Source organism: Hydra viridissima, unplaced genomic scaffold, assembly GCF_058129835.1.
Source record: "Hydra viridissima isolate aposymbiotic clone 2 unplaced genomic scaffold, HvirCarnegie_v1 scaffold_10, whole genome shotgun sequence".
Lineage (NCBI taxonomy): Eukaryota > Metazoa > Cnidaria > Hydrozoa > Anthoathecata > Hydridae > Hydra > Hydra viridissima.
The window spans coordinates 14,605,503-14,627,156 of NW_028324309.1; the positions used below are offsets into that span (position 1 = coordinate 14,605,503).

Sequence of the window (21,654 nt, forward strand, 5' to 3'; positions counted from 1 at the left end):
GTGTGTGTATATGTATATATGTATATATATGTATATATGTATATATATTTATATATGTATATATATTTATATATACTGACATATTTATGAATATATGTATGTATATATGTATAAATACATATATATGTATGTATATATGTATGTATGTATATATGTATGTATGTATATATGTATGAAGGTATGTATGTATGTATGTATGTATGTATGTATGTATGTATGTATGTATGTATGTATGTATGTATGTATGTATGTATGTATGTATGTATGTATGTATGTATGTATGTATGTATGTATCCATGGATATATACATACATACTTATATCTATAAATCTATCTACCTACTTAGATTTATAGATAACTATGAGCAATGAACCAAGAAACAAATGGCTATGAAAGTAATGATGAACAAGGGACAACTTTAAGTCATGATAGTTGTGAATATTTGTTTGTTGAAAATGTAGATAATGTTTTATTTAATAACAAAATGTTTGGTAATAATTTGAATAATGATATAAGTGACATGGAACCAAAGCTTGACAGAGCAGATAATTGTGAAAGAATAAGCATAATGATGGCTGATGCACAAATGGATGATAATGTATCAGACACATATGGAGATAACTCAGTTTTTGATTCAAATAATGATGTACTCTATCCAGTCATATATTTAGGTTCTGAAACTGTTAATGATCCTAACAATGCTAATGAAATTTCTAAAACAATCAATTTGCTTCATAAAAATAATTCTGCCCCTGTAAAAATTTTGCTCTGCATTCATCCAGATCAGTTTTGTTGGTTTGATGAAAAGAGAGAAACATTAATTGAAAGATATAAAATAGAGAGTATTTGCAATTGGGGAAAAGATAACCAAAATTTTTGTTTTGCAATTAATGTTGCTTATGGTGTTGACGATCCAAGTTTTACCTGCCATGTATTTCAATGTGAAGATCAAAATGAGGTATATGTATGTATATTATGTATGTATGTATGTATGTATGTATGTATGTATGTATGTATGTATGTATGTATGTATGTATGTATGTATGTATGTATGTATGTATGTATGTATGTATGTATGTATGTATGTATGTATGTATGTATGTATTAAGTAAATGTCATAATGCAAATATGGATTCATTTATTTTATTCTTATCTAATACATAGGTTCAGAAATTATATGAAGCACTGGAATCAATAAAGAATTCTGAGTTGGTATAACAAAATTTTCTTTACTTAATAGACTTATAACACATGAAATAAAAATTAATATGTCTTATTTGATTAAACCTGTCCAATTTCAATTAGAGTAATTCACAAGTAAAGAATGGTGGTAGTTACCTGTTCAAATTTAACATTACACTTGATCTATGGGAGGAGGATGGTAAAGGTTCCTATCAACAAGTGGCAAGAGATAAAAATCACTTCAAATTGCGAAAAGAGTTACAAAGAAAAGTTGTTTTCGAAATTGAGCAACCCACTTTTCCTAAAATAAACATTCAGAGGTACTATATTTGTTTAAAAATAAGGACAGTCAGCAACAATTTATTTTAACATATATATATATATATATATATATATATATATATATATATGCAAAAAAAAATTATTTTACTGTTGGTAATTTTATTCTGAGCAGGAATGAAAGTTGTTTTGAATTCTAATTATTAAAGTACACCTCAAAAGGATTTTCTTAGGTAGGCTAATTGGTATAAGGGCTTTAAATTTTCAAACTAACAAATCTTTAATGTAATTTTTTTTTTCAAATACAATTTAGTGTTAAGCATTGTCTTAAACACCATGATGATAAGATTTTTCCCTAGATAATTCTTTCACCAACAAATTTAACTGTCACAAGTGAAACTCTTTATATGGTGGTTTGGGTGCATAATTCTTACAACTCATTCAAAATTGTTAAATTTAGATTCATGTGCTTACAAAGAAGTGCCCTATTTCTTATTAAAAAAAGTTACACCAAAACTCTTTTCTGGTTTTAACGTTGCCTTTTCAGTAAAGGTTTCTAGGTATCTGAAATCTTGTTTAGATTAAGATCATGTTTATCTTGGATGCAAATACTTCTGTAGAGCTAGATTCTACTCTAGAGCTATAGATTCTTATCTTGATGAAAACACCTCTCTCTTGATTGCTTATATTGTCACTGAACAATGACAATGCTGCCAAATCCTCACTAAAGCACCTTAAATGTCAGCATACCATAAATATTCTCTTTTTCTGCAGCCATTGCAATTTTGTTGTTGCTTTCTTTGAAATCTTCAATCAGTTTCAAAATGATTAAGTAGGAGCTGCTGTTTTTAGTGGTAGTGAAAGCCAGAAGCATGTGTAATTTCTTGTATCAATTATGCAGATCTGACTCAACAAGTCCATTTCATACTTTGTGATGTGGAATTGATGGTAAAATTCAAATATTTAGCTTTGTTTGCAATGCCTGCTTTTACCCTGAATGACAAAACTTTATCTGCAACAATATTGAAAACTACTGGAAGTGCTGATTTTGTAAGCAACTGGCAGTTTTCATCTTAAAGAATATTCTCTAATAAGCCAAACATCTCACAGTGAGATGACTCAGCATCCCAATGGTTAAAACTACTCAGGTGATTTAAGGCTTAGACAACAAATTTTCAAAAAAATTTTTTTTTAAAAAGAAGTTATAGAAGATAGGATGAACTACCATATATATATATATATATATATATATATATATATATATATATATATATATATATATATATATATATATATATATATATATATATATATATATATATATATATATATATATATATATATATATATATACATATATATATATATATATTCGCTGCCAGTTTCTCTTTTTTCAGAATCGTCAAGAAATCTTTCTATTTTCTTGTTCTTTAAGAACATTGAGCACTTTCTATTTTCTATGTTCTGTTCTGAACATTGAGCACTAATTTTGTAAAATACATTAACACAATTTACATCCAATTTAAAAAATCTATTGCAAATAATAAGTATTCAAGATTTGAATAATAAATGTGGTTTGTTATAAATCATTATATTATATACTAATTCATAACATGTTATGAACTCATGATATATACTCAAAAAATTAGAAAACTTTCTTGTCAGACTTTTTTAGTCACCCCTTTATTATAAATGTTTAGAAAAATCCCGTGGGATCTGAACGGCACAATTTTACGTCGCCCTCTGATAAATGAAACAAACCCAAAATTTATGGAGACTGACTTTAAACTACATGAGTAGCCTTATGGCTGTTGCTGAGTGTTTAGAAGTTAACTAATTATTGATCTATTATACAGTTGTGGCTGAAGTTTGGAATTAGGGTTAGAAGCAATTTAACCATAGTGGTGGCTAAGCTTAACATAAGCTAAAGCTGCAAAATAGGTGCCCAATTTGGCCTAAAAATTTAGTTCAAAATGTAAATAAACTTCCACATTAATTGTTTAGTTTCTATCAAGCAATTCTAAATGAAGGATGTCCTCCATTCCCCACCATACACAGAGCATTGTTTTACATGAATATAGATCTTGCTTGACATCAGTGTCATTTACTAGTTTTTATTCACCCATTCTTTTCGTGGCTTCATGTTAATGTAAAAAAATTAAAAGCAATTAGAGATTAAAATGGCTGATGTTGTTGGCCAGCCAAGTGTTGTCTAGCAAGCAGAGAAGCAGCAAAAGCAGCCCTCTGATTTTTGTTGTTTTGGCTTAGTTGGTGAGGTACCCAAACACAAAGCTTCTGGACTTTTCCCATAGAATCAAGATGATTGAGCACTGTCTATGGAGAACAGTTAAGTTATTCAGTCAGTTCTTGAGTTTGGTAATTTTCTTGTTGGAGAAGGACTTCTAATCAATCCTCATCAAGTTCCACTGGGTGCCCAGACGGAGGAGAATAGCTTAGCTAAAGTTGATTTTTTTTAATCAATTGAACCATTTGCAAGCTGTTCTTTCAGCTATGAAGCTTTCTCTGTAAATGGAACAGTTTTTTCAGGTGGCTTGAATAGCATTAGGTTTAGCTGAATTGTGATTATACTCAAAAATAAGGTGTTGGAGATACTCAAAAATAAGGTGTTTATTTTTATTGGCTTGATGTTCTACAAATCTGGATCTATAAAAAAGGCATTTTTAAAAAGTAAAAATATCAGGGCTTCAAAAGTATGAAAAGTATCTGTTCTGTATTATCACTTAATGAAGTTTAACATGCCTATTTTTTTAATATTAGTTTGTTTCAATACCTTCTATCCAATAAACATTACGAATTAAGTTAAGTAGAGTTAAGTTGGGTAGTGACTAAAGAGAAATCATCAAGGCCAGAAATGCCAAAAAATCCAGTCTGAAGGGTGCATCACAGATTTTTGAAGTTTGTAAAAGACCACTTTTTATTTTGTTGATCTAAACTTTTTAGTGAGTATAAAACCTCCTTAAATCAAAGGATGTGGATTGATATTCCTGAAAAAGAAATCTCTGTATAAAAATTGGTCTAATAAGTACAATTCTCTCCTTACACAATCCCTTAATCTTTTATAGTGAAGTGTTTAGTAAAAAAAGTTGATTCTATGCATATTTTGAATCTGTTATGATAACAAGTTCCAAGCTATTGAACTAGCAGGTAAGGAACAGGGACTTCTAATGAAGCTTTTGTTTCAGAAAAACACATGTACCTGCTCTTGAACCTGTTTTGTAGCATTTCGGTGTTATGTTAAAATTCACAGAATTGATGCTACTAGATATACCACATTCTTAAATGCCAGAATCTTCAACATATCCAGCTTTATATAACAGCTTTTGCTATCTTGCTTTATATAAGCTTAATAGTCCTTTTGTTTGAAAAAATCTCAATTTAAAGCAAAGTTGTCAATACTTTGATCTTATGTTTTATTTGCTTTGACAATAAATGAGTTTTTGCAGTCATATTGTTTAGAGCAGTTTTCAGTCCTGATATAGCATCATTTTGTGTACTCTCTTTGTTGATGCACGAGACATGCTTTCTTAGACTGTTTTAGCAGCACTCTTTAATTTTCTCATCTGCACCATCTCCTTTTGTTAACAAGCTACTTTCAGATAATATAATAACAAAAATAGTTTTATATCTGCTTCATATTCTTTATATTTTTATGCCTTGAAAACAGTTTCTTTTTTCTATGGGGTGACCTTTTATTTTTATTTTTAATATCTAATATGGTCATTGATGTTGTTTTTCTTTCTTTTTCTGTGCATGTAGTTTTTTCCTTTTTAATGATTATCATTTAAAAATTATTAGGATAATTTACAATTAAAAGATCACCCAATCTATCTAGAGACAAATATAAAAAGTTAATGATAATTTTTAGCAAAATGGTTAATGATTCATTTTTAGCAAACTTTAAACAAATTTTTCAAATTATTTGTTACAGGTGTTGGTATTTTAATGTTCTAGATTTCTGCCAAAACATTGCATTCTTAATCACTGTAGCAGACAACAACTGCTGTGAATCAAACCTTGTTTTACCTAAAAAGTTGGAATCTTTTGGACAAATAAATTTGAACTATATATACTGTATTCTATAAACAATTTACATTTCATTGAAAAACTTGTGTTTTAATGGGGTTCTGTGATGGAAATGTATGTTGAATTTATGATATACGTATAAATGACAGGATAAAGCCTTCCAATTCAGTTTTGAAATTTTGATGAGTTTGAAAGGAAAATTTTGAACTGAATTTAAGTTGTTTTTAAATTATTGCATGTCAAACTACCAATCATTGCTTTGTTTGCTTCACTATGTTCTTATGATTTTTAATTTTAAGGATTGACATTTAAAATCAGTTATTCAAGATCTTTTTTAAAAGCAATGTCTTAATAACAATGTGTAATAAAAAATAATTAAAATAATTGTTAGTATCATATAATTTTAGATGCTTCGGGCTTCTTTTAGCTCAGGGAAGAAATGTAGCTGAACAGGAATTGCATCTTCTTCAACAGGTTTCTGTTTGCAATTTGCATTACTTACATTATTTACTTTTATTCCATAAACTAGTTAACTTCATTTAGGCGTAAATAAATAAATTTGTATTTATATACAAAATATATTTTTGAACTTTGTTATTTTAGATTAGAAATGTCCATCAAAGTTGACTGAAAATTAAAAAAAGTTTTTGAAATTGTTTATAAAAATTTTTTTGCTACCATATTAATTGCTTTCATTCAGGTTTATACTGATCATCGCCCTGGTGGTAAAGTTATAATATCAGGTCATTGGGACCCATTGTTGGAACAATGGAAAATGCTTAATACAGACACTGGAAAAGGTCAACAATAATTTTTTTTAGTAGGCTATGCTGCATTTTTTGGTGATTATTTGGAGTAAATATTTTTTTAAGTTTGGTTTTTTAAAATAGTTTTTTAGTAGGAAAACTATAAACCATAATTTATGATTTTTTTTCAAATATATTATTTATTATTTCAAGTATAGTATTTAATGATATTGATGATTACTTCCCAAATCCTTTTATTACTTGTTTTAAACCATGTTACACAATTTTTATGCAAAATTATTTAAAATTTTTCTTTAAATCTTCTACTTCCAAAATTATTTTTTTAGTTTCAAATTGTTAGTTTGATGCATAGAAGCGCTTATAGCTTTTTTTACAGATGCTAGATGAAAACTAATTATTAGTCCCAATCAACAAAACAAAAAACAAAAAACAAAAAAAAACAAGCTTCAAACCTGATAAAAAACAAACATAGTATCAATTATCCACTGTAACTAGGTTACTTAAATGTTTGAAACGAGCTTTAAATTTGTCATGCAAAAGTAATCTTTACTTAATAATTCTAAAATTTTTTTTTTAAAAAATAAAAATTCAGTTCTAATGTTAAGCTCCTCAATTAGAGTTCAACATGTATTTTCACTTTAAGATCCTTTAATGGTCCAACATTTTTATTAGGTTGTTTAGCTAAAAGTGTGAATGGAAAGGTTTTCCTTTATTAGGCTTGAGAAATAATATAAAAATTATGACACATTTTTTATCTTTTTATATTTTAAATGAATCTCATATTCATACATTCTTTATCTTTTATATTTTAAATAAATCTCATAGAAGGTATTATTTTCTTCTTTTTTTTTTTTCTAAATTGAAACAAAAAATGGCATGGTATTTTTTATATTGTTAAGAAATAAGGAAATATCACTAATGATTTGGGATGATTCATTTCAGGCACTGTTTGGTTCAAGAGTATTTGAAATTGAGCACACTGTTATATTCTTTTCTTAAGATTGCATAATTCAATTTCTCTATAACAGACATTTAAAATGGATAAATTTGTTGTAGGTCACATCAGAAGAGTGAAATAAAAAAAAAGCTTATAAAAGTTGTAGCTGTAAAGTTAAGAGTTGATTATTTTTTCAACTCTTGACTCTGGTTCTTCAAAAACTTCAACTATTCAATTCCCAACTCTTTACTCCAACTCCCCAAAATCATTTAAAAGTGCATTTGATTGGTTAGATAAAGTTTAACATTTTGTAACTTAAATATATTTATGAGAGATCCCAATATCTAGCTTAAAATAAAGTCAATTTTTCTTTGATAACTTTTTTACTTAAGTTTTTATAAATTTTTTTAAATCTCAAACTTTTTTACCATTAATGAAAAATATAGCAAGTTTTTTTTGTAAAATAATTTTGCAATATACTCTGTTTTCTGAAATTCAAGTTCTTAGAATATTTTAGATAATCGCATTTCCATGACAGTTGCTGCTGATGTAGTTTTGGAGAATTTGCAAGAGCCACTTAGAATACTAAAAGAAGTTAAAGTACGAGTTTTCAACACGAACGAGAAGTTTTGGAATCCTTCCAAGCCAAAGATTCAAGATGAGTATCAACTTCATGTGTTTGAGGTTTTTTTTTTAGAACATTGCTTTTTTGATGTTTACCTTGCTTTTATAGTTTATTACTTAGTGTGTGCTTGATAATTTATTGTTATATGAGTGGTTAAAAAATTTATTGATTAGCATGTTTAAACCAACAATGAAATTTAAATCATAATAATGGTGTATAATAAAGACCAATCACAGTTTTAGGTTGCAAACATGTTTAGTATAAGAAAATCTAGTGTTTATGATATTTAGATTTCTTTGTTTATGAAGTAATTTTTTTCTTTTCCTTTTTTATGTTTTTGTATTGCTTTTAATTTAATGAAAAAAAAAAAAAAAAAACGTAAAACACAAAATCATAAGTTTTATATAGGATTTGTATAGATTTATATAAGTTGAAATGTCTATCCCCCCAAAAATGTAAAAATTGAAATCACACTTTTTTTGTCTGCAAAAGAAAATCCATTTCAAATTTTACCCTATTTCGTACATAAACAAGAAATTACAACTCAAAATTCTGGGTAAAAGAGTTTGCCTTGTTAATGCTGCTTCTTTAAAACTTGCTCAGTCATGAAAAAATAAAAATAACTTAAAGAAATTAGGACCTAAAGGTTTTTAAGCACTAAATATGGATTTCCCTTGAAAAGTTGATTCATCATTTCAGTTTTTTTGGATAATTAAATATACAGATTTTATGAAATTAATTTTTTAGTTTACTGTTTTAACCTGTTATTGCTGAAGGTTTTAATTCAATTTCTCAAAGTTGTTGAATATTTTTTACGAGATGTATAAAAAATAAATATTTACTACAAGCAAAACATTTATTTACTAAAAAATGAAATAATGTTTGTTTAAACGAACAACAGGCACACATATTTTTTATAGGAAGCTATTTATTATGATAGTTAAAAAAGTAAAGAAGTCTTTTTTCACATTTTGTGCAATCAAACATTTGTATTTTGTGAACATAATGTACATCATCCTTCCTTTTCAGTTAGCTTCACCAAATAATTTTGCCCATCATAGCAAAGATCATCATCTGATTGATCTGCTGATTCTGCATGAGCCATAAGTTGATGGCTAGTCATATATTAAAAATCAGAATCATCATCTTCACCTGAGTCCTCATCTGTGGCATTTGCATGTCAGTTGCATTTGTTGGAGGTTGAATATGTATAGTAGTCATTGTGTTTGTAGTGGCAACAATGTCTAGAGTTTCATTCAATGTAAGTTCTCGTAATTTAGAAATCGAAGGTGTAAACAAACATGCAATTTAAATCAAAATAAAACACAGATATTTTTATGACTACATTCCTGTTGTTTGTTTAAATGAACATTTTTTTGTTATGGTTTCATTTTAAAAGTAATATTATTTTTAGTTAAGAAATATGTAGTAATTGTTATTTAAGAACTATTAAAAAGATATATCAAGATGAAAAATTTTAAAATCAAATATTTTAGTGAATGATAACTCACTTTCTTTTTAATGTTTTTCTTTCCATTTTCTAGAAAGAATTCATCTTGTACAACAACAGGAAAATTAAATATACACGTAGCCTATTAAATCAAAGCATTAATGTCATTGGAAGATAGACTAACCAATAGAATTGCTCTGTAATAGCTTATACAATGTTAATATGGCAAAAAGTTTATTGTTTGTTTAAATGAACAACAGGCACAAACAGGTTAATCAGCCTAAAATGATTGTCTTATTTAGAATAACATGAGCTGCTTATTTAGAATAACATGAGCTGCTATGAAATAGGTGCCCTAATTTCTCCAGTAAATTTGTTTCATTAAGTTCTTTAACTGTAACAAATTTCCACTAGATAAAAGAGGTATGTTTAAACAGCCTTATTGAAGTGATATGGAATTACTTTTTTAATTTATATTACAATTACCTTTCTCTTGAATGTTAAAATTTTAATCCATGATAAAATAAATTTTTCCAAAAGGTTTTTAACATTTATAATAACCTTATAGGCTGTACCTGTTAGTCTTACATAACATCTTGATTGAATTTACATTAACTTATGTTAAATATCATTGTTGTTAAGGTTTAAAATTAGCTTTAAAAAGTTGTACCAGAGCTTTTTTTTTTAGTTTTCAGAAAGTAGCTAAAGCCACATCACAAGATTAAATAAATTTCAAATATGTTTGTCAGATGTAATGGAAGTTTTCCTTTTTTTGGGACAAAAATGAGGATTTTCTCTATCATCCTTTTCATTGTACAATTTGGTATTAGTATCATTTACGAATAACTTTTAATTGGAAGGCTGAGAACTGCCGCAAAGTACAACCAATTCTTCTATTCTGTTTAAACCCACAACAATTAAGATAACATTTAGTTGTATCCTTGAAAGTTATGTAATTAAAGTTGACTAAATTATTCAAATTAATTGGCTCAATTGCATTACAAATGAGCAATTACTCTAATTTACAGAATAAGACACTTCTGCAAGATAAACATCATCTGTAGCAATTAAAAAAATGTTCCACACTCTTTGTCTTTCAATTGTATTTCAGCTATTCATTAAAAAATGAAACAAAGTCTGTAATTGATGTTACTGCAATCATACCAGCATAAAAAGCTTGCACTAAACTAAAGTTCATAAATATATTTAACAAGTAAACTTGATTACTTAAGTGTGTTATTTCTAGAAACATTTTTTCTCATAATTAAAATTGAAATTAGATGAGAATAAGGCTGGTGAAATAATTTTTTTGATACTTAGTTGTTTTGAGATTTTTTTTTCTCTCGAAGATGATGGTCTTGAAGGTTCAATCATTTATGTTGACTTATTATTGTTGACTAATCTCTTAGTGTTTCAATTTTATCAAGTTTCTTCATCAAGTTTCTGCCAGAAACAAATTAACATTTTAACATCATTAAACCATCATTTAACATTGTAAAAGAAATTTTCTAAGACTTAATTTTCAAGCTGAAAAACTTCAAGAATTTATTTTTTTGTGCTTCATCCACAAAAAGAGGAAATTTGAGAAGACTTTTTAAAAGACTTTTTATAAGAACTAGTTACTGTGTTTGCTACCTATGTAAAAGGGGAATATATTATTTATGTCTAATTAGAAATAGCTTACGTAGGTTGTCACATATCTGCCAAAGATTGAAGAATTTTTCATTAATAAAATCTTAGGAAGAGAGAATTATGCTTACAAAAGTAGAATATTTATGTGTGATATGATATTATGTATGTCTTTATACCTCCTGATCATCAACCATTCCCACTTGATTGCTGCCAAATCTGTTATATTTTTGTTGGTTTTGAAATAATTGCTCAACACAATGCCAAATTACGCTCTGCCGACACAAAGTCAAAATTCCCCATATATAGAAACAAATTTAATGTAATTGTTGGTGGCTGAGTCTGGTCTGGAAACAAATTACCTTCTACTTATACAGGCTATTTACACTTAATGACCACAAGCTGACTAATGACACAGTTTTTTTAAAATGATCTGACAGATCATTTTCTCTTCTATCAATTAGAAGTTGAAAGAGATATCACTATTAGGTATCATTCCAGTACAGGATTGGGCTAAAATCACAAGTTTGCTGCATAGCTTTTGTTGCCTATAATTTAAAATCTTTCACCAGCAGATGGCATCACCTGTTTGTAAAGATTTTTTACTTCACATTTGCCTATTCAACTTGGTACAATGAATTTGAATTGATAAACATGGGTTGAACGTTTTTTTCAACTGGTTGTTCTTGTTGCATATATACAAAATACAAAAGATTTGTCTGTTTCAGCAAACTATTCCTAAACATGTTTGATGGTCATCAATTAAGTTCAGCCCCAGGAAATGTTTTATGGTGTTGAATTATGTTCATGTTTCAGGATGCACTAAATAAATTGATTTCCTAAAAATTAATTTACTAGTGTTTTCATGTTTCCTGCCCTTAAAATTTATTTTTAGTTTTAAAAACAGAATGATTTTATAATGTAATCAAAAAAGAAAAAAAAAAAAAATAAGGGTAAAATGAATGAAAATGCTGCTATGGAAAAATATGAAAATGGCGGTTTTTTATTTTGTAGAGGGAACCATTAATTCAATTTGACAATTGCTGTGCACATGTTTTAGTTAGCTATTACAAGTAATTTAGAGGAAAATATTTTTTTAAAATATCCTGAAAGTTGGTTAAAAAACCTGGCGTATTTACTGAACTTAATTGCAATTACTTTTAATGTTGGTCCTAGAAATTTACTGAAACCGATACGCAGTCTTAAAGTTTATTTTTAAAATTCTACTGTATAAGTAATCTTTATTTTACACACGCTAAAAATAAGGGTAGAATCGAGTAATTTTTTACCCCGGAGTAGATTACGAAAGATCGTAGACATCTTTTACATATAGGGTGAGAAAAAATCGGTAGAAAATGTATTGCGTGCGCATATTGTATATTCATAAACGAATGTTTAAATATATACGTATTACAGGTTAACATACTGGTGGTGTTCTATGGTACGCTTCTAAATGGCTATAGTTTTTTTGCGTAAATGTGTTTGCGTGTGTACGTGCGTGTGAAATTGTGTGTATTAGTTTACAAAAATGTATCTTTAAATTTAGATATCTTTTTCTAACTTCGGGGGGTAGATATGTTGTATACTTAAAGTTAGAAAATTCTAGCTTTTTTTCAGTGTACAAATAAAGATTTTTTTTTTAAACATTCTTTTCTTAAAAGTAACGGTACGTAAAAGTACATATTTACGTAAATTTCAAATAAATTTTTTTTTTTTTTGTTTAACAAAACATTCTAACAATATTAACTTTATTATTAACAATATTAAATATAACTTGTTGTATATTAACTTTTCTGTTTTTCGTTTTTAAGAGAAAACATGATAAAATAAAATACAAATTCTTAGTAAAACTAAGTGTAAATTTTAATTTTAGTTTGTTTAAATTTAGTTTGTTTAAATTTAGTTTGTTTAATAGTAGTGAAGAAAAAGTATTTGTATAAGTTGACAGTTCAGACCAAAGAAGCATAGTTATTAGGTCTAAAATGATAATTGCTAACCAACTGGCAACTGTTGGCAGCTGCCAACATAGTAATTTATTAATTGATTATGCAGAAATCTCAAATTTCCAATAATTAGAATTTGTTATATAACTTATGTACATTTTAATTCTTAACTACCCAATGCTGTGTGCTAGAAGGTTAATAACACAACTGCATGGTAGACAACTAAATTTCTTTTTAAGATAAATTATTTAATTTCTGTATACTGTAGCCATAATATATAACAGTAAGTATGACAGTATATAATATAGGTAAAAAAAATATAGTAGATGATTTAAATACTTCTTTATTCAAAAATTTATTAAACAATACACAATCAAATTGAATAACATATTCATTAATTACATTCATGTATTATATAATCCTAGAAGGAACCCCTGAGTTGTGTGTACTCACAGTACTCAGCTAATAGTTAATGCAGCATGTACGTATCTTGCTACAAAAATAGAAAATATAAAATTTATCGAAATTGTAGGTAGACACCATTGCCGCTTACCATGCAGTTATTTTATCAACCTCGTAACATACTGCATCTTAGGTAACTAAGAACTAAAAAGTACACAAATTATACATAATACATTTAATCGTAAATTGCACTTAAAAAGTATATTGAATATTTTGAACTGAAATATTTGAATAAGTAATTTCTTTAATTGTCTAATTTTTTTTTTTTTAATTGTCTCATTTCATTTCTTTCAATTGTTTATAAATTTATTTCATAGTCTAGTTTTTCTTTCATAAATAACTCTGTTTAATTATTTTCTTTCATATTTCTATAAAACCTTATAAAATGTACATCGGTCACCGCTAAGAGCCGCCACTTAGAGAGGCCGATTTGGCTTCAACTTTTTTTTGAAAAACAATAGAATACACCATCATCCAGTTATATTTTGAAATCAGTGTCAAAGTACTTAAGGTAGAGATAGTGCGCTCATAAACATCTGAAGTTTCAAAGACCTGCAAGAAATAGAAAGGGAATCAGAAAGAGCTTGAAATAAAAAATCTAAATATTAACTAATAGCAAACGTGATAAGATAGGCACATAAGCCAGAAGTAATATTTCTAAAGATCTTAACTTAAATTGTTTTATTATTTACAATGGAATGCGTAAAATTTATAAAAGAATTTTTGTAGAAACATCAAAGCAACAACTATATTTATATTTATCTATATTTTTCATGATACTCTTAAATTGCCGATGTTTCTTTTACTTGAACACAAAAAGCAAAAAGGATGCTCTTGTATTGCTAAATAACCTCTAGAATAAAATATCCCCTCCCTACAATCCCCAGCATTTAAATCTCTTCGTACTTTCTTTAGACTTGTTCCAAAATAGTCTCTCTTCATTATTCTGCAGAAAAGAAAGTGCCCGATCGTACTTAAACATTTGCGAATTTATGATGCTCAAATGCACTAAGAGTTTTGACTGATCTTTTAAAAAAGTTTTAGTCGTGGGTAGAAATACTGGTAGACAATTTTTAAACAGAATTACAATTGCGTGAAAACGCTAACCTTGAAAAAGCATTACTCTAATCGCACAGATGTAGAGAGCGTATTTCTTTTCACTTCTTTTCGTCATCACTTTTCAAACTCGTTTGTAATAAGTTACGTTCTTAACAAAAACGTTCTTAACAAAACAAATTCCTTTAAGCAAGTTAAATTCCATAAATTCAATTGCTTAGAAGAAAACAATAAACAAAACGCTTTTTAACTGCATAATTATCGCAAGTCTAAAACATAAATTAAGGCAAATTATTAAAAAAAAGAAATAATCTAATTGAATGGAATGCGTTAATAATTTTTCGACTTTTCTTCTAACAAATTTAGATTTTTATGTAAACTAAAGGAGCAATCACTTAAAGCGCTAAACGCATCAAAGGATGTTATCGATACCTTTGTTCATACCAAATAAAAAACACAGTTTATCATTGTATTTTAGCTTAAAATACTATTATAAAGGCCGTATTTTGTTGCTAGCATAAACAATTAAGTTTCATTTTTGTTTTAAGTTCAAGTTCTGTTCTAAGAATTATTGGAAAAGAATTCACGTTGCGATCACGAGTTTCACGTGATATCAGCAGTTTGTCCCGTCTTAACGTTTTTTTTTACGTTTAACGTTAGGGTTTAACTAAGATATAAGTTTTATAACTTAAAGAAATTCTAAATACCTTTTTGATGATTGTTTGGAAAGTTTTACGGTTTATAACTAGAAATCTGAAGGCTTTTAAAAGTTCTTTATTGAGTAAGAACTGAGTCGTAAATCATTTTTTCATTAAAGATCTTCAAATATAAAAAAGTTGAAACTTTTTGTTTATTTTTTTTTTATTTTCTAGTTATAATTTATGCATTATTTATATTTAGAAATTTAATGAAAATGGCGTTCGGTATTTCATAAAAAATAGTTTCTTATCATCTCGAGATATTGATAAAGAAAAAGCACGGCAACTTAGCTTCCGTTCAGTTTCATCATTGTGGAAAAGTGCAGGACCACTTCAAAAAGTAACACAAACAGAAAAAGATGAAACCTTAAAAGGTGATTCTCTCTTAGAGTTGAAACAATAACCAAAGCAAAACACTAATTTGTACTACAGAATGCCAAATCCGAAAAGTTGAATGTTTTTCATTTGATTTTTAGTTTTTTATGTGATTTACTGTATATTTGGCTTGATGTTTCATTAACGTTTTTAGTTTTAGAAATTGCTTTATAGATTTATGCTTATATTTAAAAAAATATTTCCCCCCAGAATTTGTAGATGGTAATGATGTAAATGAAATTCAAGACTTAGACAATCAAGATGATGAGCCCCTACTGTCTGGAACTGGTCATATTCATGAAGAATTTAGTCTAGAGCATATTGCTACCTGTGAAAGTGTTCTAAAAGAATGGGAAGAATCAAATTCAAAACCAAATACTCTGTACTTAACACAGTTAATACAAACAGTAGGTTTCTGAAAGATTTTTTTATGGTTATTTGTCTGAAGCTTTTATTAATTGTTTTCGAGAACTTCAGTAGTTTAGTGTCATTTTAAATACTTGTTCTACATTCCTGAAAACTTTAGCCCTTAAAATGGTGTTATTTTGGAGGGTATATTTACATAATGATAAATGTCTCTTAGTGCCAATTGATAGCTTTAGCATTGATATATTGTTTTATATCCTTTTTCTCTTTCAGGGTTTTCCTGATTCTCTGAGAGCCAAGTTGTGGGAATTAATTATTGGTTTAGAAAAAGACTCAGATCTTTTAAAAAGCTATGAGTATTTAATTGAAAAAGTTTGTAACTATCTATAGTGTTTTTTTGTATTTAAAAGATTGCTATTGAAAAATCTCTCTGATATGAGAATTCTTTTTTTTTTATTTTTAATATTTTTTTCAAAATTTTAATCATTGTTAGGAATCTCCTCAAGAACAAGTTATTTTATGGGACTTTAAAAGGACATTTCCTTCGCATGACTTTTTTAAGGAAGCTGGTGGTAAAGGGCAAATGGCTCTCTATAATGTCAGTAAGGTATTCTTTTACATTAATTTTTTTCTACTATTTTCTTAGTCGTGTTAATCAAATTTCATCTTCACCATTTTTTGTTCACTTTTTTTGCTAACCTAATATTGCTAAATCTCAATCAAACACCTGTCATTAAATAATTTCAAGTCAGTTAAAGATTTATTGATCACTGTGCTTATTTCAAATTCAGTACATTTGTATTTCAAATAGCTTTAGAAATTTCACTGTTTTTAAGAATTTTCTGGTTTAAATCAGGATTTGTTCATGGCAATGTTTAAATTGTGGGTGCTTTGTTAAGCTTGTTGAAAAATTTGCTTGCAATAGAAATTTTTTTTAGGCTTATTCTATCTATGATGAAGAAGTTGGTTATTGTCAAGGACTTTCTTTCCTTATAGCTGTCTTGTTACTTCATGTACATGATGTTTTTTTTGTTTGTTTTGTACTTCTTGGTTTTATTTTTTATTTTTTTCATTTTTTTTTTTTTTTACAGTTCTTTTCACAAATGCAAAAAAAAGGGAGAGAGAAAAGAATTCTTTCGTTATTCTTGATTTAAAAAATTATAAAAACATGAAATGTCAAAATGAACATTGTATTTGTAAAATCAAAACAAAACAAAAAAAAAAGGTTTTTTTAATATTTTTATTTTCCATATAAGGTATCAGAAGAAAAAGCTTACTGCATGCTTGTTAAAATTATGTATGTCTATGGTCACAGAAACTTGTTTAAAGATGGTTTTGCTATGTTGCATGAATCTTTTTTTGTCCTTGATCAGTTACTTGAGGTAATAAGTTTTTGTGTTCTGCAATTTTTACAGTTTATAAGTTAGATTTTCTCTAAGAGCAAAGTTTACTTTTCATACATTTTTTTAAAAATGTTATTTGCTATTTCCAGGTTTTCCTCTTTTTAGCAATATATTCCAGATTTATTTCATCATTTTCGATCAACCAATGTTGAAATACACATGTTTGCTTCTCAATGGTTCCTTACTCTTTTTACTGTGAAGTTTCCCTTACCATTAGTGTTTAAAGTTGTTGACCTTATACTCTGCCAGGTTTGATTTACCTCATTATAATTTTTTTGTTAAAAAGATGTCATAAATTGCATTCATGTTAAGATTGTTAATGCAATTTCAGGGTGTTGAAGTTTCATTTCAATTTGCATTGGCTTTTTTGAAGGTGGGAAAAAATTTTTCTTTTCAAATTTTAGAATTTTCTTATCATTTTTTTAGAAAAGAAAGTTTTTCTTATTTAACATCAAAATGATAAAACTGTAATCAGCATATTATTATCTTTGATTTTCTAGAACTCGAAAAAAGAGCTTCTTTCACTAAACTTTGAAGGTATAATGAAATACTTTCGTGTGGGTTTACCAAAAAAGTATATAAATGAAGCCAATATCAATGAGTTGATAGATGTAGCTTTCAGCTTTAAGGTAATTGAATATTTTTTACAGCAACCTTATTCTTATTTGCAACTACAGGTAGAGCATTAGTTTTTATGGTTTAAAATAAAATTTTTGAAAGAAAAAAACAATTTTTATAATAGATATCCAAGAATCAGTTAGCTTCCCTCAAAAAAGATTATATAAAAATGAAAGAAGAGATGGCAGCTAAAGAAGACCCAATGACATTTTTGCAGGTTTTTATTCAATTTTTTTTCATAATTTTTTTATGCAGTCATATATATAATAAAAAAAATTGAAAGTATAAGTAGAACTTTTCAATATTAAAATTTAATTAGTGCGATTTTTAAAAAAAAAAATTTAAATTTTATATTTCTGTTTTATGTTTTTGTAATATTATTAAAATATGATGATACAAATGTGGATAGATAATTTAAGCAATGCTGAAATACAAACAAAACAAAAAAACAAAATCTGGTTATAGATGCAAAGAAACATAAACAGTTAACTATTTCTTTGTATTATATTTCAAAAGGTTAAGTTATGGTACATTTATGCCAGAGTGAACTTTGATAATTGTTATTATTTAATTTTTACTAAAGTTGATATTTATAAATAAAAAATGGGAATTGTCAATTGTCAAAAAAATGGGAAGTGTAAACATGATTGGGTATATTCACACCAAGGCAAGATAAATATTCAATGGAATAAAATGCAAAAAAGTTTAAAATTTTCACTTCAACAGTATGGAATATTATAAAAAAGAAGGAATAAACTGGAACTGTGGTCAATCGGAAACAATCAGGATGTTAGTGAATTACCTCTGCTACTGAAAACAGAAGAATCGATACCACTAGTAAAAGAAATTACTAATAGTTCAAATAAATCCTGAGAAGATCCAATATCTGTGAGAACAGTAAAGAGGAGCTTAATGAAAGCAGGGCTTGGTGGTAGAATAGCCACAAAGAAACCACTTCTTCAGCCACAAAGTAAGAGAAGAAGACTAAAAGAAGGTAAAACAATAGGAATAATTGACTATTGATAAATAGGAACATGTTCTTTGGACTGACAAGTCAAAAATCCAAACTTTTGGTTTGAAGAACAGAGTATTTGTTTGAAGAAAAAATTGATGAACAGGATGATGAAGCAGTATGTGGTGCTAATTGTAAAACTTGGTAGAGGTAGTGTCATAGTGTGGGGTTGTTTTAGTGGTAATTATACTGATATTGTTAAAATAAACCAAATAATTACAAAAAATATATATTTGAGCATTTTAAAAAATCATGCTATTCTTTCCTGAAGTCAAATGATTGGGTAACCATTCATTTTCAAGAAAATAGTAACTCCAAGCATTCCTCAAAACTTTATAGGAATCATTTAGTGAGTTAGAAAAGGGTAAAATAATTGAAAGAATGATTTGGCCTTCCCAGTCTTTCTCCTATTAAAGTATTATGCAATGAATTAGACGGAAATGTCAAAAAATTAATGCCCAAGAGTGAATGAAATTTGTGGGAAAAACTTAAAAGTGATTGGCATAAAAATGACTCAAAAATTGGAAAAATTGTTATGCAGATAGCCAGGAGTATGTAAAACAGTTATCGCTTCTAAAGATGACTACATAGATGAGAGCAAGCTATAAAATAAATGAATTAATTAATCTTTCATGTAACTTAAACTAATAGTAATAGAGCATATATTTTAAGTGGTTTGTAAGAAAACATTAAAAAGTAGTATTATTTGAATAATCATGGATGGTAGGATAAATTGCATGCTGTTTTTTTAAAGAGAGAAAATCATCGCCTCACATTGGAAAATTTAAGATTAGAGCGTGAGAATGACATCTTAGCCTTAGAAATTGTTTCAACCCAAGTTTCAACTCAAGAAACAATATTAGAGGTAAGTCGTTGACATTTTTATTTAGTATTCTATTGAAATCTAATTGTTGTTGGTCATTTAATCTCATTTTTAATAGCGAGAGGAGAAAATCAACATATTGACTAAAGAATCTGAAAGATTGAAATGCATGTTAGTTGAACATGAAGAAGAAATAAATCGATTAAAAACAGAAGAGATTCGTGTATGCATTTCTTTTTATGAATTAATAAAAAATATTTATTGATAGAAAATAGATGTTAATATAAAATATTTGACAAAAAAAAGTTTTTGTTGATAGAAAATGGTCGTGTTTCACTAAGAAAAATAATTCTCATTATTTTGTCAATTGATATGAACTAAATTGTTTTACCAAAAGTTTTTTATAGTGTTTCATGGTACTTTTATCTTAGGTAAAAGAATTGTGGCGTGGTAGTACTGAAAAGTCTGATACAGAAAAAGAAAAACGGGAGCGAGTAATATATGACTACAAACAAGTATACTTTTTTTAAATCCAAATGGTGCTTTTATTAATTATGTCATAACTAATTATTTTATACTATTACCTCCCTGCTACTGTCTTTAACTGAGGTTACTCTTGTTTTATATTGGTTTAAGATTAATTTATTTGTTCATTTGATTTTATTGAAAGATTTTAACGCAGTTGGAATTCAGATTTGAGCAAGAAAAGAAAAAATTGGAGTCTGAGTTGTTAAATTTGAAGGTTTGTGATTAATTTTCAATTGGTACAAAAGTGAAGTATTTTTTAAAAAAGACCTTTAAAATTATTTTACATTTGTAACAATTGAAAATTGTACTGGTGCTTAGTTATTACAATATTCAAGTAAAGAATTCCATCATCAGGTACTATCAAGGTGTTGTAAAATATCAAGGTGTTGTAAAATATATAAAATTAAAGGCTACTAGAGCCTTCAAAAACTATTTTTGAAAAAGATTACAACTGGGTCTACCCCTGTAATCGTTTCTGCTAAAAGAAATATTATGTCATGATGCTTCTTTGTCCTGTATTTTATGATGAAAAATGCATGTATTTTAGGGTGAAAAGTAGATCAGCATATCTGACCAAAAGAAATTTTTTCTGATTTACATAAAAGATCTATGCAATATGACTTGTGTAATAGGGTCTTTCATGTAAATTCAGGGTTTGTTGACTAACTGTGATGATTGTTATTACTTGTTTTAACTTGCATTGAATTAATCAATGTTAGCTTTGTCCTTCCATGTCTATAAAAAAGCATTTGTATATTGGATTACTTGAGTAGAGAAAATACAGGTTATGAATTACTACATATTCTATTTTTGGCAAATAGTAATTATAAATACATTAAAAAAATGTGTTTGACTGAATTAAGATATAGTTTTTGTTGCAAAAAATTGAAAAATGTTTTTTAATTCTTTTTTTTTTTCAGAAACAATTGAGCAGCTGTGAAAAATGTTCTTTAAATTTATTGCATCCATCACAGATAAATTCAGGGCCACCCCCTACAGTATCAACCTCCTCATTTTCTAAAGATGACAAAGATCACCAATTAAAAGACTTAGAGACTGAATTGATAGTAACTAAGGTTGCACTAGCTGAAGAAAAGAATCGAGCTGATGAAATTGAGATGAAGCTACATAGTTTAGTTGTTGCTTCAGAAAGACCTTGGTACAAAAAAGTGGCTCTAAATAACAAGCGGTAGCGATCACACAGTCAGCATCAACATGATTGATGCATTGTGATCAAATACACATTAAATCTTAGAGCAATTTAAGTTTTTTTAATTCCAATACTATTTAACAATATATGAAAAAAATGCTGTTGAATTAAGAAGCAAGACTGCTATTAAAACTTGTTGTTTTGTATATAACTGTTTGTTGTTTATCTTGTAAATAAAACATCTCTCTTAAATAATTTTTAGTTTGTTTTTATTGTTATCAATGCTTGTTGTTTCTGACTTTAATAT

General features: G+C 27.5%; 1 protein-coding gene across 1 annotated transcript; it reads left to right on the plus strand.

The window, feature by feature from the left end:
- The first annotated feature begins 303 nt into the window (after positions 1–303).
- LOC145181608 (rab GTPase-activating protein 1-like) lies at positions 304–21,602 on the plus strand. The gene is made up of 21 exons (XM_090065412.1): positions 304–958; positions 1,165–1,212; positions 1,306–1,502; positions 5,913–5,979; positions 6,206–6,305; positions 7,727–7,893; positions 15,275–15,446; positions 15,658–15,854; positions 16,087–16,185; positions 16,307–16,420; positions 16,752–16,826; positions 17,070–17,195; positions 17,322–17,465; positions 17,548–17,589; positions 17,717–17,845; positions 17,959–18,051; positions 19,601–19,711; positions 19,788–19,892; positions 20,101–20,184; positions 20,340–20,411; positions 21,118–21,602. Exons 1-21 carry the CDS (start codon positions 368–370, stop codon positions 21,388–21,390), a joined length of 3,006 nt encoding a protein of 1,001 aa, XP_089921538.1. The 5' UTR covers positions 304–367; the 3' UTR covers positions 21,391–21,602.
- The last annotated feature ends 52 nt before the right edge of the window (positions 21,603–21,654 follow it).